Below are 21,524 nucleotides of genomic sequence, written 5' to 3' on the forward strand. Positions count from 1 at the left end.
AGTTCAGAAATCATCTTGTCCTGACAGTCCACAGGTAAACACTTAATGAAGTAAACCATCACCAAGCACCCTATGTAGAATAATAAGGAAATAAAGGAAAAGGGTGAGTGAAAAAATAAAATTAGTTAATATATAAATATAATAAACATGTTATAATCTTTGTTATAATTATATATTATAGTATATAAAACATATAGTATATAGAATACATTATATATACACATAATACAGTTACATATATAGTAATATAATTATATACATATCCATTGCATAGCAGCAATCCTCTTGCCCTTCACATTCAGGATCCATCATCCCAGTGCACGTGGTATGATCTTTCCTTGCCTGTTTTCCCCAATCATAAGGAGCCTCCAATTGCCACATCGTCAGTTCAGCTTCCAATTCAGTGGCACATTGTGTCTTCTGAAGGAAGCATTTCTCCCTTGATCTCAAACCCAGCAAAACTCAAAATGGCTGGGAAGGAAGTAACATTTTTCTCAAGTGTAACAGTAAGTGTAACAGTAAGAGGTACCACTCCCACCCTTTGCTTTTTAGACCATCCATTCTGGCCATGAGAGAAACCATTTACTGGTCACTGGTTCAGAGCATGTACCACACTCTTTAGGACAAGCTGCAGCCACAAATGAATTGTCATTAGGCCATTCTACATTCTATAAATCTGAGAAGATCAGTAAATCCTTGAAATGCAATCATTGCCTTACTTTTTTCTGTGGTAAATTAAGTTCCTTGATCAAAAGTATAATACTTTTTAAGATAGCATGCAGTGAATAAGGCATTCAGGAAGTCCACTGGTGATGTAATTGGCAGAAGTATACAGAGAAGGAAAGGGAAATCCATCTTTAGAAGGGTCTACTCCTGAGGGGATAAATCATCTCTTTCATGATGTAATCAACTCCCCATCAGGTGGCTGACTAGTACACCCAGGGAGAGTTTTCTCTATGAAATACTTAGGGTTAGGGGCACCTGGGTGGATCAGTCGGGTAAGTGTTCAACTCTTGATTTCAGCTCAGATCGTGATCTCATTGTGAGTTCAAACCCTGCATTGGGCTTTGTGCTGGTAGCAGAGAGCCTGCTTGGAATTTTCTCTTTCCCTCTCTCTCTCTGCCCCACCTCCACTTGCACTCTGTCTCATGCTCTCTCTCCAAATAAACAAACAAACATTTGAAATACTTAGGGTTAGTCACTTCTGCTGGCAAACTCAAATGTGGCCAGGTCGATCTGATGAGGAGAAGTTCACGTTGCTGAATCTACCCATAACCTCTGTCTTGCCTCCATGATAATTTATAAAGCCACCAAGCAAGCACTGTAATGACTGGAGAAAGCCTGACTGACACTGCCAGAGTTGGTCACTTTGTTTGCCTAATTACGAAGCACATCTTCAACTGTAGGACTCTCTTGGTTGGGACTCTCGTGGGGGTAACAAATAACTGTCACTACTCTAGGACCATTCTAAAGTTTTTTAGAATCTGTCTTGGGTAGATGAGATAAAAGATGGGTGTTTAAAAGATACCGGGAGCCCAAGCAACACTTGAGCACTACAATGTATATTAAAACATAAGCACCAAGAGTAAAGGCTAATGTAAACCATGAACTTTAGGTGATAATGATGTGTCGATGTAGGTTATCAATGGTAACAAATATACCACTCCCGTGGGAAATAGTAATAATGGGGGAGGCTAAGCTGTATGTGGGGATAAACAGTATATGGGAAATCTCTCTACCTTCTCTCATTCTTACTGTGAACCTAAAAGTCCTCTAAAAATATGACTTTCTAAAACAAATCAAACACAGGGTCCAGTCTCCTTTGACCACTGCCCCACCAATTCCGGTTTCCTTCCTAGAAGGAACCACTGTTATCATTTTGGTGTGCATCCTTTCACACCTTCTGCACATTTATATAATTATACATGTACCCACTGAAAATATACATATTATATGGTTTATGTGTGGAATCACTGGATGTATAGTATTAGGCAACTTGGTTCTTTTTTTACTCTCTACAATCTAAAGACTGTAAACACAGATCTAATTCATTTTAACTTCTCATTGTGTTCTACAATATAGATGCATCACAGATTATTTAGCCATTTTTATACTGTTTCCCTTTTTTTGACATTAACTATATGTAATGCATATCCTTCTTATACAGTTGTACAGGCCTCCTTGAGCTCATGCACAAATGTTTCTCTAGGGAAAATCCTAAGTGAAAGTTATGGGTCACAATATATGAATATTTTTAATTTTAAAGATATGGCCCACATGCTTTATATTTTCATGGTAGTGTGTAAAGTATCTATTTACCCACACTCTTGGCCAACTGTGTTATATTATAAAACTATATAATTTTTGCCCAGCGAATAAGTATAAAGGTTATCTGATTATCAGAATGCATTTCTCTGGTTGAGTATTTATCTTTATGTTTCCTTCTGTATGGTCATTTATATTCCCTTTTCTGTTCTAATTCTTTGTCCATTTTCATTGTCTTTTAGCTATAGGTTCTTAATGGTTCTTAATAATTATATCCTAGATAGTAATTCTTTACATATCTTTCTTTATTGCAAACATTTCTTCAAACTTTGATTTAAGCTTTTTTTTTTTTTTAAGTTGGATTCATGTCAGCATAGAGCCCAATGTGGAGCTTGAACTCACAACTCTTAGATTAAGACCTGAGCTGAATTCAAGAGTCGGATGCTTAACTGACTAAGCCACCCAGGCACCCTTATTTCAGCTTTTTTATTCCATCTGTCTTCAAAGATTTTCTTCTGATGTTATCAAATTTCCTTTTGGATTTTGAATTTAAAAGAAAAATCTTGGGGCGCCTGGGTGGCTTAGTCGGTTAAGCATCCGACTTTCGCTTAGGTCATGATCTCGCGGTTCGTGGGTTCGAGCCCCGCGTCAGGCTCTGTGCTGACAGCTAGCTCAGAGCCTGGAGCCTGGAGCCTGTTTCAGTCTGTGACTCCCTGTCTCTGACCCTCCCCTGCTCATGCTGTCTCTCTCTCTCTCTCCTAGAAATAAATAAAAAAAAAATAAACAAACAAAAAATAAAGAAAAACCTTATTTGAAATGTTTTCCCCACCTTAAAGAAAAAATACATTCTTACATATTTTATTTTAATATTTGTATGTTTTTCCCAATTATTTAGATTTTTAATCCATCTGAACTTATGTATATGCATAGTATGAAATGGAAATTTACATTTTTCCAAATGGCTAGTGATTTTTCCTCCATTGTTTATTGAAAAGCAAATGTTTTTCCAGTGACTTAAAATGCCACTCACGTACTTAATTTCCATATATACATGGTTATGTTAGTCTATCCTTTTACTATGTGATCACCACTATATTAATTTAAAAAGATGTTCAATTTAATCTTTTCTTTTCAGAAAACTTCCTATTGAACAATTCTATTATTTGACACAGAACAAAAAAAGTGACATCTATGGAAATGATTCTTTGTAAGTTTGGGGTTTCTTTTCCTCATAATGGGCCAAATAACTTTTTTAAGTGAAAATGAGTTATGTGAGAAATAAAAAAGCCCCTAAATGGGAACTTTCAGAAATACAAAAGTGTTCTCTTTTTTTCCAACAGAGATCATTAATAAAAGAAACCGAGACCAAAGAAAGAAAAATTTAAAAAAAAACAAACCCAAAACTCACTTATAGTTTGTAGCACTTAAACAAGTAAAGAAAAAAATCTGAAATACAGAATTGTAATGTTTGAAAGAATTCACACAAGTCATCTGGGTCCATTTTTCTGCCTTTGACCTAGTTTATCTAATAATAATCTGTTACATTTCTTAAAAGGTTCGTTGGAAATGCCCCAGTGCTCTCAGCAAAATTTTTTGTCAGGGTATTATGAGGGTAGAGGTTCATTATGACAATCTATAAATAATGTATAACCAAGTTACTCCCTAAGTCTCCTTTTCGGATAAGGAATATTTTTTAATTGATCCTTTGCTTAGAGGAATTAGTTTCCAGCATATTAAATTATCTTTCCTCTCTGAAATAGTTTGTTATATATATTACAAAAGCATACTTTTTCATTTTCAGATAAGAATAAAATACCGACAACACTGAAGTAACTGAAAATATCCCTTCTTTACCTTTATTAGAATTGTGAGGAATCTGTGCAGATAAGAAGTTAATATAGAGGTCAGCCACAAGAGGGAGCCAAAAAGACGTGAAATTTGTGACGGCTAGGTCCTCTTTATCCCTTTGAGATCAGTACACTTTGAAAAGTAAATGTAGAGTGCAGCAGTAAAATAATGGACTGGTTTAGGTCAAGCAACAGAGTCTCTGAGCATTTTTAATTTTCATTTTAGCCTTTCCAACTGTGAACTATTTAAAAAGCTTTCCTTTTTAAAATTTTTTTTCCATTTTGAATCCAATCTATTTTAGGTATATACTTGTCAATATCATAGCTAAATTTGTCACATGAGAAAAATTTTAGATGCTGATTTAATGTTTCACATATAATAATCAATCGAATAACTCAGGATTCCTGAGTGATGGATTATTAATATTCTTTGCCCCTGCCTTCCCCAAACCAACCATAAATAAACTGGAAGACATGTTTTTTGTTTTCGTTTTTTAGTCCCAAGCTTGCAAACTTGGAGTCCAAATAAAGAAAGACCTAAACCTGTCAAGATTCATGTGAATTATGTGTTGATAATACACTGTAGAATCAAAGCATAATATAGCTTACATACCACTTTCTAAATAAACATACAAAACTTCAATGGTACACTCCATTTTGTTGACCTTTGCTATCAACAGGTAACATTCTATTCACTTTACATGCCTGAAATATTTAGGAAATATCTGCAGAGGCTGAAACTAATTGTTGAATCCAATAAAAGTAGGTGACAGTCCTCTAGTGTGGACTCTGTTCTTGGGCTTCAGTATTATCTCTTGGCAGGCAGGGCTCTGAGTAATTAGTAAAGACACAACTTTCAGATGAACTGATTCAGAGAAGACATGCCTGCAGAAACATGTTCAGATCTGTTCCAGCCTTTCTGTCAACTGGGCAACACTTTGATCGTGAGAGATCAGCAATCCCAGGCAAAGGGACAAAGCACACACAGTATTTCTGTATCTTGTCCCACCAGGCCACACTGAGGTCATTTTAGGTCATGGAATTGCACCACATGCACAGTGGCGGGCTGCCTCCAAGCACTTGGGCTACTGCCTGATTGTGAAGGTGAATGTCAGTAAGAAGGAGAGCCACATTATCATCAGGAGCCATCAGTCCTGCACCTTGCCCGAAAATAGGAAATGCAAAATGGGTAGTGAGTGGGAGGATTGAAGTTAGGTTGATCAACAGACCTGAGACATGAGGATATCATATCTCTGACTGGTCAATATTAAGTGTTCCAGAAAGTCAACCGAGAATGTTATCTTAAGGACACTGTAAGCAAATTTTTATTTTTAAGTAAATTTCTAATAGGAATGTAAGCTTTGAAAAGTCCTTAATATAAATTAGGATTTATTTCCTATTTTTACTCTAGGATGCCCAAACCACCTAATTCAACAGTACAGTAAGTATATACTTCACATTTTCCTTTCCCGTTATAATCAAGTAAAAAATATTGGCAATCCATGTCTCGGTGTAAGGACAAATGTGACTTTTCATGAAAGACTTTAACAAGTGAAGAGGTTGGAATTATATACTCTGCTAATCCTTTCTTAATAAACTTTTTAATTTAGTACAGTTTAAATTTACAGAATTATTTGAAAAACAGTACAGAGTTCCTATATACCTCATACCCAGCTTCCCCTATTAGGAATATCTTACATTAGTAGGGTGTATTTGTTACATACAAATTCATGAGCCAATACTGATGCATTGTTATTAACTAAAATCCATACTTTATTCAGATCTTTTAACAAAAACAGCCTTTGTAATATATATATGATATTAAATGAAATCTCATATATAGACTCAAGACACAGAGTCCATAGTTTTTGAGTTTTAGAGTAAAATATGTTTTGTTAAGTCATTACCAGATATAACTTAATACTATTAACTAGGAAATAGTTTCTAGAATCTGAGGGGGGAAAAACATTCTGCCTCAATCCCAAATGATCAGAATTAACTGGGGCCTCTCCCTGGCTTCCTAACTTCCACCTTTTATCCCTTCTTCACAAAGCAAAATCCTGACCACAGACAAAACTAGAAGGACCCAGTAACTATGTATACACATTTTGCAAATTTCCTTCTTATTAGGGGGACCAATCTCCAGGGGAAAAAATGGCTTATGAAATTTCTTTTGGTTCTGTTTTTGTAATTTAACATGATCTGGGCCTTTAGAATTTGTTTTCTAAATTAAGAAGTCAGTCTCTACTTTCTGGTCATGTCTTTGTGATGAACAAGATACAAGATACAATGAAAACCAAATGCCTTTGTCAGGAAGTCCTCAGCCAGCATCAGATTAGTACCAAATGGGGCCACCCTGCCCTGGCCTCTGGGTGCATCCTAGCATTTAGCGTGGTGAAGGATTCTCTGATAAAGGAGAGATAACGCAGGTAGCACAAAGCCGGGAACATCAATGCTTTATTGCTGTAGTTATTGTTGTGGTTAACAACTGTTCAAGGCAATGTCCTCTGAGTATAATTCCTGCTCACATAGTAGTTACAAGGTCTCAGGACATCCCACTTTAACCACTGAGATATTTTCTAAGGACAGGGGACAGACATGACCATTTTATGAAATGGTCATACCACATTTCCTTAAACTGCATCATGTCTGTGAGAAATGGCATTGGAAGTTCAAAATTAATCCCACTAATTCCCCATTGCCACCAGTTCTTACATCTTTTCTCAATCTGACACATAACTGGCAAAAATCCAAGAAACTCAAAATTAATCTTATTCCCAGATAAGTTAATTAGCACAGATTGAGACAATTATACTGTATTTACTCAGCCATTCTTTCTAGTATGATTTGTGACTCAATGTCTTTGTTGCATAATATTTGAGCCCTGGACTTTCTCATTTCATTCTTTACTGTCCCCAGGGTCTCTATCTTTCTTACCCAGGTCCCCTGCTTCCCGACTACTTCACCTGAAGGTGAATGAGGCAAGCCCCAAAGGCTCTGAAAGTACGAAAACTTCTCTTAGAACATGGGCTTTTTACTAGACCTCAGTAAACTCTGTCCTTTACTGACTTAAGTGGACTGGACACTCTCCACGAGCAAAAATGTGTTTGTTCCTATTTTATTCACAGCTTGCTCAAACTATAAATGATCACTTATTTTCAAGCAAATTTGTAAGGGAAAGTTAATTTGAGGGAGATCGTAACTATAAAATCCACTGAATTGGAGAATGGAAATGTTTCTTTAGAATAAATGGAAATCACTGTGTCTTATATAAAATGAAGTATAGCCAGTGTTTTTATGACTCTGAAGTACATCAGTGAGTTGCAGTTCAGGAATTTATGTCTTGATTCTGTGTTCTAACATCATCATGGAATTGATGACCTTGTGCCTTGTACCAGAAAAGACACATAGCTGTTGATGTGGTGTTTTTTTAAGCAAAGTAAATAAATCAGGAAAGTGTTTAGTGATTCGCAACAAAATGATACCATACCCAATCCCAAAATGTGTTCCAACTGAGGGAGTTTGTGACAAGGGGAAGAAAACCAAATCTTTCCACAAAAACACAACGAGCTGGCCTTCATAAATGGCTTTTGCTTGAGGTCTAGACTTTTTCTCTTACAAATCAACCTTAACTTCTTTTGGTATCTGTGAGAGACCAGGAGGTTGTTAAGAATCTTGGACTGCCAGGTATTTCAGAGAGCCCATCACGAAGCCAAGGCTACTGAGTTCAGTATGGATTTGCATTAGCGTGCCGAGTAAGCAGCAAGGGCCCACATCTGGGGCTGGGCCGCCGCCGCTTGCTAGCTACCAGCTCTCACAGTGTTTTTTAAACCTCTGCTAGTTCTTTTAAGAACTCTGCTAGTTTTTCAAATCATAGGAAAATTATATCTCTATGGTCTTTTTAACTTGGTAGGCTTTATTTTTCCCATCAGTTTATCAGCTATTTTTGGCTTTTTGATTTCTAAACAGTACTGTGTACATAAACAGGCAGTATATTTTGTTCATTGACTGCTTAAAAGAAACAGAGGGCCCAGGTTGAAAGTTTAAGGCAAGATGGTTGGGTATTACTTTGCATACTGAAGCTGAATGCCCAGAAATGATTCCATAGAATAAAGCACTGGGATCCTTTTAAAACAAGAGGCTAGAATCGAAAGCAACTAGAAATTCTGCCTGTAGCATTCTAAAAACTATAGATTTAATGTATCTTCTGCATTAGTTGTGAAAGTTATTCACAGATAAAGAATTCAGTTATGATTTACTTTAAAAATTGATTTTATTTGTCTAGCAAAATTAGGAAAATGTCATGTTTTGTGGCATATATTCCACCAGAAAGCTAACTCCAGGAGTATAGGGACCTTGGCTCACTGTCGTATCCTCAGAACTAGAACGGTATCAGCCACAAAGAAGGATCCCAATAAATATTTGATGATTAATTTATTTCAATTGCATTTCTTTCTATTCTGTTTTGCTTGCTCAACTGAATCTCAGAGAAACCTGCTGCCCATATCCGATTGAACATCCCTACCACACACACATCTCTCGTGGTGCCATGTTCCCGACCTTTACATCACCTAAGGATCTCTACACAGGCATTAAAGCCCGAAGCCAACGGCCGTTTCCTCCCACTGTGCCAACGAAGGCTTATGATACGACGATTTTGAAAACAAGAGGTAAAATGTGATTTGATATCAGAACAGTATTAATTCTTTTCATATTTGAATTTTATTCAATTAATAAAATCAAAGAAAGTAGGGCGAAGGACTCAAGACACAAACATGTGACCCACAGTAGATTATGAAAGTTGTTCTTAACTGTAGCTGTGCTTTAGAATCATCTGGAACAAACCAAGTAAATCAGATTTTCTACAGGTGCTCTTAACTTTTCTTCTTTATACAAAGCCTTCCACGCTAGAAGCAGAAAGCAAACATTGTAGAATTAGCTGTTTTTATTCTACCTGTTTTTTTCTATTTTTATTTCCTTCCTGCTTTCTCCTATGGCTTAGCTTTTAAAAATTTCATCCTAGCTCAGGTAATCAGCATGAGAGACAATATTTGGTTCAGAGCATCAGGGTCTAGACATAGGTGTAGCAGTTGTGATGAAATTGAGAGAGTGTCATCAAAATAAGACTTGGGAAGTAACAGGGACAGTTTATTTATGTCCTCTTAACACCTTGGGGCATCTTTCAGATGTGGTATACTCCCCTGGTAAGCCCATACGGTAGTCATCAACGTTCTCCCACACCAGATACCTTAAAACAGAGAAGAAACATCTTGGGAAAGACTGAAAATACTAGAAAAGAGGTATCTGAAGGTCACAGAAAAGGTGCATGTTAGGCAGAGAAAAACATTTGTTGAATGAATTCAGGCTGTGAGGTAGGGAAGACCCAAGAAATGTCCTATAATGCAGTTCCGCTATACATAAATATTTGGACCCAAATGTTTGCCCTCATTAATATCAACCTCAGTACCTTACTAGGAGACAGTAATATTCTGAGAGACATCACAGTGGAGTATTTAAAGCATGGACTATGGAGTCAGATGGCATGGGCAAGAATTCTAGCTCTACTACTCTGCTACTTACTCCCCATGGACCATAGAAAAGCTTAACTTCTCTGCCTCCGCTTCCCAATCTATAAAATGGGAATATTAGCACTTACTTCATAGATACCAGAGATAAGTATTAGCAGTCACTATTTTGTTACTCTGCACCCATATAATGATTCCATTATGTGTACCACATATTGAATTTTTCTATTACTTCTCAATCCAGTCATTGATAAAAGGTAGTAAAATCTGTATCAAATACATGGATATAGAGAGACATACATACATATGAATACACTCAATGCTAAATGATACATATACATACATATATACATGTAAATACATGGGGAGGTTGGGGTGGGCAGAGCTGTGCAAAAGAACTACAAGATAGGATGCCAGGCAATTGAAATTTGTATGATCTTATTAGGCAAAGTGTCAAAGTTAATTTATTTTTTTCAATCCCTGAATTAGATAATTTCTGAAATTACATGAAATGCATGGAGTTAACAAGAAATCAGAGAAATGTGTGCAGAATTTATAAAAACACTTTTCATTGCAGCTGTAGGTCACAGATTAAAGAAATAAGTTACCAGCATAATTGTCCACTCTTCCAAGCATCTACCTATCCTGACCAGTTAGTCACTCTGAGAGGACTTTAGAAAGATGAGTATATTGGGGTGCCTCGGTGGCTCAGTCAGTTAAGCCTCCACCTTCAGCTCAGGTCATGATCTTGCAGTTGGTGAGTTCAAGCCCTGTGTCAGGCTCTGTCCTGAAAGCTCAGAGCCTGGAGCCTGCTTCAGATTCTGTGTCTCCCTCTCTCTCTGCCCCTCCCCCACTCGCACTCTGTCTACCTCTCTCTAAAAAATAAATATTAAAAAATTTTTTTAAAAAGAGGAGTATATTGTAATAACCCTCATAAAAGACCTTTCCAGGGGCATCTGACTTTGGCTCAGGTCATTATCTCACAGCTTATGGACCCAGGTCAGACTCTGTGCTGACAGCTCAGAGCTTGGAGCCTGCTTCTTATTCTGTGTTTCCTTCTCTCTCTGCCCCTCCCCCCTCATGCTGTGTCTCTCTCTCTCTCTCTCTCCCTCAACAATAAATAAATATTTTTAAAGGTTTTAAAAAAGACCTTTCCAAAAACTACTACCACATTAGGATTTCTACTTTTTTTTTTACACTTATTTTAACTCTTCTTTAATAGAAAGACATAGTACATGGGTTGAGTACCCTAGTACCAGATTGCCTGAGATTGAATTATTCCCCTTACTAGCTGTGTGATCTTAGGCAAATTGCTTATTTTTTGTGCCTCAGTTTCCTTATTTGTTAAAGTGGAAGTACAAGTACCTTTCTCATAGTAATGTGAGTATATATGTAACACTTAGTACAGTACTAGCACACAGTAAATGTCCAATATATTCCAGCCTTTGATCTTATTACATATGAGGATGGATGTTCACAGCATTCTTTTTTTTTTTTTAAGTTTATTTACTTTAAGAGAGAGAGAAGGAGAGAGAGATGGGGGAGGGGGAGCACAGCAAGAGACAGAATCCCAAGCAGGCCCCACATTGCCAGCGTCAAACTCACAAACCATGAGATCATGACCTGAGCCAAAATCCAGAATCAGACACTTAACCGACTGAGCCACCCAGGTGCCGCAGAGCATTCTTTCATGTGGAACTTATTATAGGACCAGAGGAGGCCATGCTATATTTGATAAAGCTTATCAAACTACCACTAATACCTATGAAGCTGCATTCTTTAAAATGTTCTCTGTCTGGGGCGCCTGGGTGGCTTAGTCGATTAAGCGTCTGACTTTCGCTCAGGTCATGATCTCGCGGTTCGTGGGTTCGAGCCCTGCGTCAGGCTCTGTGCTGACAGCCAGCTCGGAGCCTGGAGCCTGTTTCAGAGTCTGTGACTCCCTCTCTCTCTGACCCTCCCCTGCTAATGCTGTCTCTCTCTCTCTCCTAGAAATAAATAAAACATTAAAAAAAATTTTTTAAATGTTCTCTGTACCTTTTTGGTAAGCAAATACTAATTCTATTTCTTGATATTTAGGCAGGGAAAGCCCAAAACAAGTAGTATAGAAAGAAATGTATTTGCTAAGCCTTCAGAGACCAGAAAGAAGATCCAGGAAATTTTAAAAATAAAAGTTATAACTTACCTGAGAATCCCTTTTGTTACCAAGAAAGGGGCAGCTCCTGTGTCCCTTCAGACTGCTGGCAACACTTGGGTTAGAGACTCAGTCTCGCTCTGTGTGGCCCATGTGCTGCCTGCTCATTAAGGGGAACAAGAATTCAAACGAACCTGGGGCGCCTGGGTGGCTTAGTCGGTTAAGCGTCTGACTTTTGCTTAGGTCATGATCTCGCGGTTTGTGGGTTCGAGCCCCACGTCAGGCTCTGTGCTGACTGCCAGCTCAGAGCCTGGAGCCTGTTTCAGTCTGTGACTCCCTCTCTCTCTGACCCTCCCCTGCTCACGCTGTCTCTCTCTCTCTCTCCTAGAAATAAATAAAACATTAAAAAAAAAAAAGAATTCAAACAAAGCTATAATACACTAGCTAAAATGTGCCTCATTCCGCTCTACCTCCTATCATCTTGTTTCTGTTTATTGCACCCCAAAATCCCATTCATAGAAAGCTGTTCTTGCATATTCAGGATAACAGCACTCTTCCTGAAAATTTCAGGTAATCCTTACAGATATGAACTGCTTGATCTTCCAATGGATTCAAAGAAGAAAGCCTTGAATTGGCCAGGTCAGGGTGTATATTATGATGTAAGTATCTTTAAATATGTGTTTAAAACAAAGTGAAAAATGTTTTTACACTATACATTTATGAAAATCCAAAAGATGGACTGTTTTATTTTCTACCTGGTTAAAAAAAAACATGAAATGTTGACCATGATTCACATTTGTTTTTCTTAGCCGATTTCACATACTTTGAGCAGTTATGTAACATTTCCACAATTACCAAAAAAAAAAAAAAAAATCCTCCGCACTGAAAGAAGGTTGAGGGCTACATTTCACGCACTGTGTATCCCCCAACTCTATTCTTATAATTCACGGCATATTAAGTAACTCCAAATATATATAGGGTAAATGAAAATTTTTCAGAAAGATTTGCAATTTATTGTCCCAACCGTTATATTTGTATACAATTAAAGATAAAAACAGTGGCCACTGTGTACTGAGAAAGTGCTACACACTGAGCACTCTGGATACATAGAATGTCACTTAGCCTTTACAATAACTTAAAATGGCTGGTATCATCATCCCCATTTTAGAGATGAGGAAACTGGGCCTCAGAGAGTTTGTGGCTATCTCATAATCACTGAATTCAAGCTTGTCAGACTCCAGCCTCTGCTCTTAAGCTCTGTACTATGACTCCACATGGGCAGGAAGAGAAAATTTTTACATGGAGGAAAAGATCTGGACATTTGAAAATTATAATAGCCAGGCGCCTGGGTGGCTCAGTCGGTTAAGCGTCTGACTTCAGCTCAGGTCAGATCTCATGGTTCGTGGGTTTGAGCCCCACATCAGGCTCTGTGCTGACAGCTCAGAGCCTGGAGCCTGTTTCGGATTCTGTGTCTCCCTCTCTCTCTGCCCCTCCCCCACTCATGCTCGGTCTCTGTCTCAAAAATAAACTATTAAAAATTAAAAAAAAAAAGAAAATTATAATAGCCAACATTCATTAACCAGTTAGCTTGTGAGAGGCAGTGCCAAGTGTTTTCCATATATTATCTTCTTGCATTTAACAATCTATGAGGGGGGCGCCTGGGTGCTCAGTCGGTTAAGTGTCCAACTTCAGCTCAGGTCATGATCTCACGGTTCATGGGTTCGAGCCCCACATCGGGCTCTGTGCTGACAGCTAGCTCACAGCCTGGAGCCTGCTTCAGATTCTGTGTTTGCCTCTCTCTCTGACCCTCCCCTGCTCACTCTGTCTCTGTCTCTCTCTCTCTCTCTCTCTCTCTCAGAAATAAATAAAAACATTTTTAAAAAAAAGGGTTTTTCTTTAACTAAAAAAAAAAATCTATGAGGTAGGCAAGAAATAATTACGTAAGGCTAGAAACATTTGACTTTTACTTGGGATAACCATTGTAGCAGGCCAGTGTGGTCACTGCAGTGTCACACAGTCATCTACGAAGTACACAATTTCCTATTTGTTTTTTGTAAAGTTATACATCAGGTAAAATCCTTAAAGAATCATCTATCATACTGGACCTCTTTAATTCTTGCAAGCAAAATCTACATCAAAGTAACCCAGAACTATGAGAAGTCATTCGAGAGACAATTCCATCATTATACATTCTTACAGCCAAAGTCTCCAGTTCTGGGGTTTAGTTTCTTCTTTCAATCTCCCTCACTTCCTCCTGCTCATGAAAATGCGGCTGTCCTCATATCTCGGCCCTCTGCAACAATCCTGATTAGCTCTCCTTTACCCAAGTGTAAATCGCAAGGCTGGCCTTACTTTCTTCCTGCAGCCTGGCTCAGCTGGCTGGTCCTCGAACAGGTGGACGGCCATCTCCCACTCTTGGAATGCTCACCCTTCATGGCCTGTCTGCCTATCCCAAACTTGCTCTTTCTTCAAGGCTCAGCTCAACCCTTGTTGTTTCTGTTGCAGAGCAGATAGTGAACCAAATAAGGAGACCTGCTTACTCCTATACCTGTCATTTGTTCTCTTGGTGATATTAGAAATATTGCTTCTCTTCTTTGAGCTTACATTAATAAAATATACCTGTATAATTTCAGTAAAATCTGTCCTACAGACTTCACAGGATAGGAGGATTATGTGAAGGCTATAAAAGCACTTCAAAAAATAGAAAGTGCTATAATTTATAAGCATTATTACTCCAACAGAAGTGATTTCCCCTCTTCTGAGTTTCTACCATTATTATAACCAATAACTTTTTACATGTATCTTCTATCTTAGCAACTCCATTACAAGCTCTTTGAAAATGGAATATTTTATAATATCTATATTCCCTACATCACTTTGTATGTAAATATTTTTGACTGATTTATCTGACTCTTCTTCCAACGATTAACCCAACTTTCTTAATCTCTTCTAGTCTTAATTTTCAATCTTTCCGTTATTCTTCTGGTGTATCCCTAATCCTAATCAAGTTTTGCACTTTGCTGGACAGAAAAAGAAAGAAAAATAAAATTGATACTGGGCTTGATGACAGGAGTCTCATGACTCATCTATTTTTCCTCCTTTAGGATAATACCTGTCCTTGTCCTCCTCTGCCTTTCACCACTTCACTGGGGAGAGTGGCCAAGGGGTCTTCAACTTTATTTGCAATGTTCTATTTTTGTTAAAGGAGAATTTTTTGTATAGTATTTACGTTTCCTGTTGTTGGAGCAGTGGTTCTCAACCCAGCTGCACATTAGAATCACCTGGGGTGTTTTTAGAAATCCCAGTTCCCAGGCTGTATCCCGCCCGAATTATAATTGATTACATAATTATAATCAGCATTCTCTGAGGGTGGGAGGAGGCAGAGAGACACTAAGAACTTAAGTAATTCCAGGGGCGCCTGGGTGGCTCATTTGGTTAAGCATCCAACTCTTGGTTTCAGCTCAGGTCATGATCTCATGGTTTGTAAGTTCGAGCCCCACTTCAGGCTCTGTGCTGGCAGCATGAAGCCTGCTTGGGATTCTCTCTCTGCCCCTCCCCTGCTCGCTCTCTATCTCTCTTTCTCTCTCTCAAAAATAAAAAGAGTATAAATTTTAAAGTGGCTCAGCTCCTGGCTCTAAAATTTAGCAGTTATAGGGGTGCCTGAGTGCCTCAGTCAGTTAAACATGACTTCTCACAGTTTCTGAGCTCTAGCCTGTGCTGACAGCTTAGAGCCTGGAGTCTTCTTCAGATCCTGTGTCTCCCTGTCTTTCTGCCCCTCCCCATCTCTCTCTCTCTCTCAAAAATAAAATAATAATAAACATTTTAAAAAAATAAAAAAGAAAAGGAAAAATGAAATAAAATGAATCAACTGTATAACCATGGATAATATGTTTAATTCTTCAATACCTCAGTTTCCTCATAGATAGAAGAGGAATAATCATGAACTCCACCTCATAGGGCTGTCTTGAGAATGAAATGCATGTAAAAGCACTCTGCACCATATCAGCAGAGAGCAAGCTTATAATAAGTGCAAGCTTCCATCAATGTTATTATTCCAATGATTATAAAGCTTTGTTGACTGAGAACATTAAGAAATGGGTGGTCTTGGAAAGGGGAATATTCTAAATAAAAGTTTAACCTTTTAAAAACTAAGTTCTAACAGCTACCATATGTTTGCACGTATAGGAGGATTAGGAGGAACTTAACGGAGGACCATGGGGGAGAAGAAAGGGGGAAACCGGAGGAGAGGGAGGGAGGCAAACCACGAGAGACTCTTGAATGTTGAGAACAAACTGAGGACTGATGGGGGTGGGGGGGAGGGGAAGGGGGGTGATGGGCATGGAGGAGGGCACTTGTGGGGATGAGCACTGGGTGTTGTATGGAAACCAACATGACAATAAACTACTAAAAAAAATAAAAAATAAAAACTAAGTTCTGGGCCTTAATTTTAATAGTATTTTCAATGTCATTTTGCTTTCATCCTTTTACATTCCATGTATATGAAGCCTGTGCCCTCCAGAGTCACAGAAATCTAGGTACCTCTTTCCCACCCAGTTCCCAGAGCTGCCCTACTTTTTATCTCTTTGGCCTAGCCCAGTTTTCCCTACCAGAGTCACTGATCATTGCACTGTCCTCACTCTAGCCGTGGTCTCTCCTGCTACCTTTCTCTTTCCTCAGTGACCTCTTCTCACTGGCCATTTCTAGCCATTATGCCAATCAGAATATTCATTTTCCTTTTATGAATGGCTGACAGTTAGGTTCAATAATTTGACTCTTCTGGACTGCTTTTGTCACTGCCTCAAATGGCCAAAGATTTTTTTTGTTCTATTTCTCAAGAGCTAAAGCATCTGGTCTTAGCTTTTGCAATACGAAAATATTCTTTAGGATGACATTTACCTTGTAATCATCTTTTGAGTAAGGTGAAATATAATAACCACAGAGGTCAAGTGCCATAAACTTCCCTAAACCCTGGACTATCTGAAATATTTTAACAAACCATTTTGAAAGCCTAACTGAGCCTACTATCCAGTTTTCCTTATCTGTAAATGTTTGGAAAGAACTTTGGCTTCCCTTGCAAAGAGGATCCACTTATATCATTCTTACAGAGGAGTGTGGTTTCCTTCTTGAACCACCTGCCATCTTTCTAATCCAAAGTGCCCATCCCCCTCTTAGAGATATATTCCTCATTCCTAGGAGAGTTCCATCTCTACTGAAAATTGGCCAACTCTCCGCTTCAAATATCCCTAACTCTTTAAACTCTTCCCATACCACCACAGGTTACAATAAAATTTCACATTCCCAGGGCACCTGGGTGGCTCAGTTGGTTAAGCATCCAACTTCAGCTCAGGTCATGATCTCACAGTTCGTGGGTTCGAGCCCCGCATTGGGCTCTGTGCTGACAGCTAGCTCAGAGCTTTGAGCCTGCTTCGGATTCTATGTCTCCCTCTCTTTCTGACCCTCCCCTGCTCATGCTCTCTCTCTCTCTCTCTCAGAAATAAATAAAACATTTAAAGAATTTTTTTTAAAAATTTCACATTCCCTATTTTCTTCCTCTGTGACCTTGCCTGCATTTCAGTAGATCACTGCTGTTACTTAAACTAGATTAACACACAAGATTAATCTAGCCCCTCGGAACAATATTTGAAAAAGGTCCTTATTTATAAGCTGGCTTTGCAAATCATTATAAAGAGAACAGAGAGGGCTTTCTTTAGCCCTGAATAAGCAAACCACATATTAAAGGTTTATAGAAGTGGTTATTGAATACTTGAGACAGTTTTCTAACAAGTGCCTTTTACCATGACTATTCTCTATATGGAAAATGGGGATCACTCTAACCTCATAGAGTTGCTAAAATTAGCATCATCCTTAGGCCCAGGAACTTTAGAAGGACCCATGCCTTTAGGGCCCAGCTCTGGCCTTCCTCTGGCTATACCCCTCCTTCTGGGACAGGATGTTTATGGAAACAAGAGGATATGTCCATCTAGAGCCCATGCTCCACAAGCTCCCACCCCAGACCGATGTGAGACTGCAGAATTCCCTAACAAAATGGCTTTGAATGCAGTACTAGGGCCTTCATGAGGTCTCTTCTCCAGGTCCATCCTCCCAGGGGTTGACAGTGCTTGAAGCCAGTATATACCACTAGGCCAAAGGGGTTGCCAAGTGATGGCTGTTTGCTGGAAGTAAAGGTAATAGGTATAGTGGAGCTTGAACTTGAGGACCAAGGTACCCTTATATATAAGGCACTTCATCATTTGGGATGGAATTGGGGGTAGGTAGAAAGCAGTAAGCAATGTTGAGGCCAGGGGCCAGCAGCTAGCTCTTTTTGAATCACTGTGTCCCACTGCAGTCTAATAAGTTTAAATTTGAACTCGGTCTTCCAAGTTGTCATGCAGGTATTTTGTCAAAATAGGAGAATGGGACATATTTTATTTAACTTATTTGCTTGATTTAGAAATTAAATTATTTAGGAGCACCTGGGTGGCTCAATCTGTTAAGTGGCCAACCCTTAATCTTTGCTCAGGTCATGATCTTGAGGTTCCTGGGATTGAGCCCTGCACTGGAGTCCACACTGGCAGCGTGGAGCCTGCTTGGGATTCTCTCTCTCCCTCTCTGAATGCACACATGCACATGCTCACTTACTCTCTCTCTCAAAATAAATAAATAAACTTAAAAATAAAATAAAATAAGCTATTTGGACTAATGGCATATAGGGTCTCACTATTGCCCCAGGACCTACAAATGTTAAGAACAGGCCTCATTCAGGACAAGTGCATAGTGTTCATGAAAGTTAATTCCATACTTTCCACCACCATCCATACCTCTGCTCTTGCTGTTCCTTTGGCCTCTCCATCTCTGCATGTCCTTCAAGGCCTATTTTCTGTAGTATGACGTAACATGGGCTCTTGTCTCCTCCATTCTTCTCAGCTCTCTGCCCTATTTCCCTGTTCAGATAGAATCAACCTCTCCCTCCTCAGAACTTAGAAATAATTCTTTCTTAACCTCTTTTATAACAGTTACTTACCATCTTACAGTCATTTATGCTCACTCCTTATCTCCCCTTTTAGCCAACACATCCCTGGATGACTTGTTTCTGATCCATCCCTGTTCCCTGCCACTACCTTGCACAGATAAGTGCTCAGTACATATTTACTGACTATCATCAATCTGAGAAAAAGGTGAATTTCTAAATAGCCAAACAGACTGCAATGAAACTCATTCATTAATTTACTTTTACATATACCCCTTTTTGAAAACACAAAATAAACTCCATTGTAAACAGTTACATTGATAGAAGGAAAATTTTTATTTGAATTTGAGTGACTTAAACTCCATTAGAAATCCATAAAATATATCAAATGGTGCCATTTCAGGCAAGGAAAGAGAAGAGGAAGACACACAATTTTGGCTGAATTTACCCAAAGGAGTACCTCAGAACACTTTTTTCTCTAATAAAATTTTACTGGAGGTAGAGTATTCTCAGGGACATTTCTCCAAGGTACATTATCAGACAGAGTCCCTGCTAAAGCAAAAAACTTTTAGAAAAGAGCTCATCATTCTTTTGATAAAATACTGTGTTTAACTCTAAATATGGTTGAGTTCCAGAATATTACTGATTAATGAAGAAAAAAATCATATCTGACTTAAGCCTAGAACTTCCTTTATGCCCCTTCTTGCTAAGATAGTGAATCAGCCCTTATTCTACTAGATGGCATTAATAACAATAAACTTTGATGTTCATATTCTAGTTCCCTAAATGTGTTGAAAAGAACAAGCCAGTATTCTACCCAAAACCTCCTAAAACCTTCGCTCCTAACACTTCTTTAAATTCGTGGGACCCAATTAGCTCTCTAAAAGAAGCCAACATACAAAGAAATCTTGAGAGGTCCCACTGGATCCCTTCATACACTCATGATTTTACAGGTATGGGTTTACTTTAATACGAGTAAAAAGAACAAAATTAGAACATTTGACAAATGCTGTTACAAGCTTGCATCTTCTAATGTTTTTCCCTGTTTCTTACCCTGAGTACTAATGGAAATTAGGGTGGGTGGTAAGCTTTAGCAGGAAACTGGGAGATAAAATTGTTTTCAATTTATTCATTCTAATTATAGTACAAAGGGAAATGGGTAAGTTTTTCTATAAAAGGTCATTTAAGATCCATCCTTCATTTTCCACTAACAAATTAATAAGATGTGATGTTTCCATTAAGGTCTGGGGCCCATGAACCCCCTTGAACTGGATGATTACCATGAAAAGGAAGTAGCAGAGTTAACTGGACAGACAGGATTTGACCCAGAGCCTGTAAGTAACTGCAGTTAACTCTCAGTTATTTAGGGGGAAAGTATCCAGGTGTTAGGCTCCTTCTTGCTTTACCCACTTTTTATTTGCTTCATGAGTACTGGTGACCAAGCTAACAAAGGAAAAATTTAACTCATCATAGAAGTTAGTTTTGAATTGATTTGAATTGGTTTAAATACCTTTGCCCACTATTTCCTATTCCCAGTGCTGGTGTTTTGAGGGTTTTTTTTTTTTTAAGTTTATTTATTTATGTTGAGAGAGAGAGCATGAGAGCACATGAATGGGGGGAGGGACAGAGAGAGAAGGAGAAAGAGAGAATCTCAAACAGGCTCTGCACTGTCTGTGCAGCCAATGCAGGGCTCAAACTTGTGAACTGTGAGATCATGACCTGAGCTGAAATCAAGAGTAGAGAGGCTTAATCAACTGAGCCATCCAGGTGCCCACTGACTTTTTTTTTTTAAGATTTTTCCACTATGCTACTCTTGCTAAAATTTACAAAGGAATAGGTTTAAAAACACTTACCCTGTAATTTAATGTGATTCTTAATAAGTTCTATGAATATTTATGTACTTGTATATCTTATACATTACCACTGCTTTTGAAGAGATAAGGCCTGATATCCAAAATAAGTGAGAGTTGGCTGAATTACAATTGAAAGCCAATAAATTTTCTGCAAATGTTAATACAAGTTTCTTAATTGATTATGTGAAATGGCCTGAAAGAAATGATCAAGCCCTTAATGACAGAAACTATAGTCTGTTGGCTTACTTATATACACATGAAATAAAATAACTTAATAATATACATATATGTTGTTTTATTTGGGGCCTAGATCTTATCCTCTAAAGATACAAATTTTTTAAAACAAAATTAGTATTTCCAAAGATATAAACTGTGGAATGATGCATAAAAAATGGCTATATTTCAATATGAACTCTTTTTAGACTGAACTGAACACATTTATGTTACATTAGCTCTGGTATTTCACAAGGTGATAAAAAATCGTAATACCTCAAGTAGTTACCAGACTGTGCTTCATCATTCACTGAAGCGTTTTTTTTTTTCACTTTTCACTTGCAACAAATATTCTCTAAGGTTAGAAAGCACAATACATATACTCTGACATTGTCAAGTGTGTTCATCAGCTATCCAGATTTCCACAGATTTGACCCTGTAGACTCCAGCCCCTCAGGAAACAGCTTTATCATTTTTAAAAAGAAATACATGTACAGTTATACAAAGAATGTTTGTCAAGTATATTATATGCCAAATTATTGTGCAAGTAAATCAACTAAATTTGTATTAATAATAAGATAAAATATGCCTAAAATAAAGTTTAAAAGTTTTATGGGTGCCTGGGTGGCTCAGTCAGTTAGGTTTCCAACTTGGTTTCAGCCCGGGTCATGATCTCACAGTTTATGGGTTCCATCCTTGCATCTGGCTCCAAACTAACAGCAT

At 38.2% G+C, this 21,524-nt stretch overlaps 1 protein-coding gene and 1 long non-coding RNA gene across 4 annotated transcripts in view; one reads left to right on the forward strand and one right to left on the reverse strand.

Moving 5' to 3' along the window:
- SPMIP4 (sperm microtubule inner protein 4) overlaps positions 1–21,524 on the forward strand; it is a 43,037-nt gene that overhangs the window by 18,537 nt on the left and 2,976 nt on the right. The window contains exons 4-9 of one of the 2 annotated variants that reach the window (XM_077775449.1): positions 3,401–3,472; positions 5,524–5,553; positions 8,601–8,782; positions 12,339–12,427; positions 19,514–19,688; positions 19,978–20,069. In XM_077775449.1, the coding sequence (XP_077631575.1) occupies positions 3,401–3,472; positions 5,524–5,553; positions 8,601–8,782; positions 12,339–12,427; positions 19,514–19,688; positions 19,978–20,069 (640 nt within the window). The remainder of the gene's footprint in view (positions 1–3,400; positions 3,473–5,523; positions 5,554–8,600; positions 8,783–12,338; positions 12,428–19,513; positions 19,689–19,977; positions 20,070–21,524) is intronic. The other variant, XM_077775450.1, reaches the window with a different exon arrangement.
- The window catches only part of LOC144241006 (uncharacterized), a 31,370-nt gene continuing 9,846 nt past the window's right edge, over positions 1–21,524 (reverse strand). The window contains exon 3 of one of the 2 annotated variants that reach the window (XR_013337936.1): positions 1–70. This is a non-coding gene — a long non-coding RNA (uncharacterized LOC144241006). Of the gene's footprint in view, positions 71–8,921; positions 9,020–21,524 lie in introns of those variants that run through there. The other variant, XR_013337935.1, reaches the window with a different exon arrangement.

Source organism: Crocuta crocuta, unplaced genomic scaffold (assembly GCF_008692635.1).
Source record: "Crocuta crocuta isolate KB4526 unplaced genomic scaffold, BGI_CrCroc_1.0 scaffold197, whole genome shotgun sequence".
NCBI classification, from domain to species: domain Eukaryota; kingdom Metazoa; phylum Chordata; class Mammalia; order Carnivora; family Hyaenidae; genus Crocuta; species Crocuta crocuta.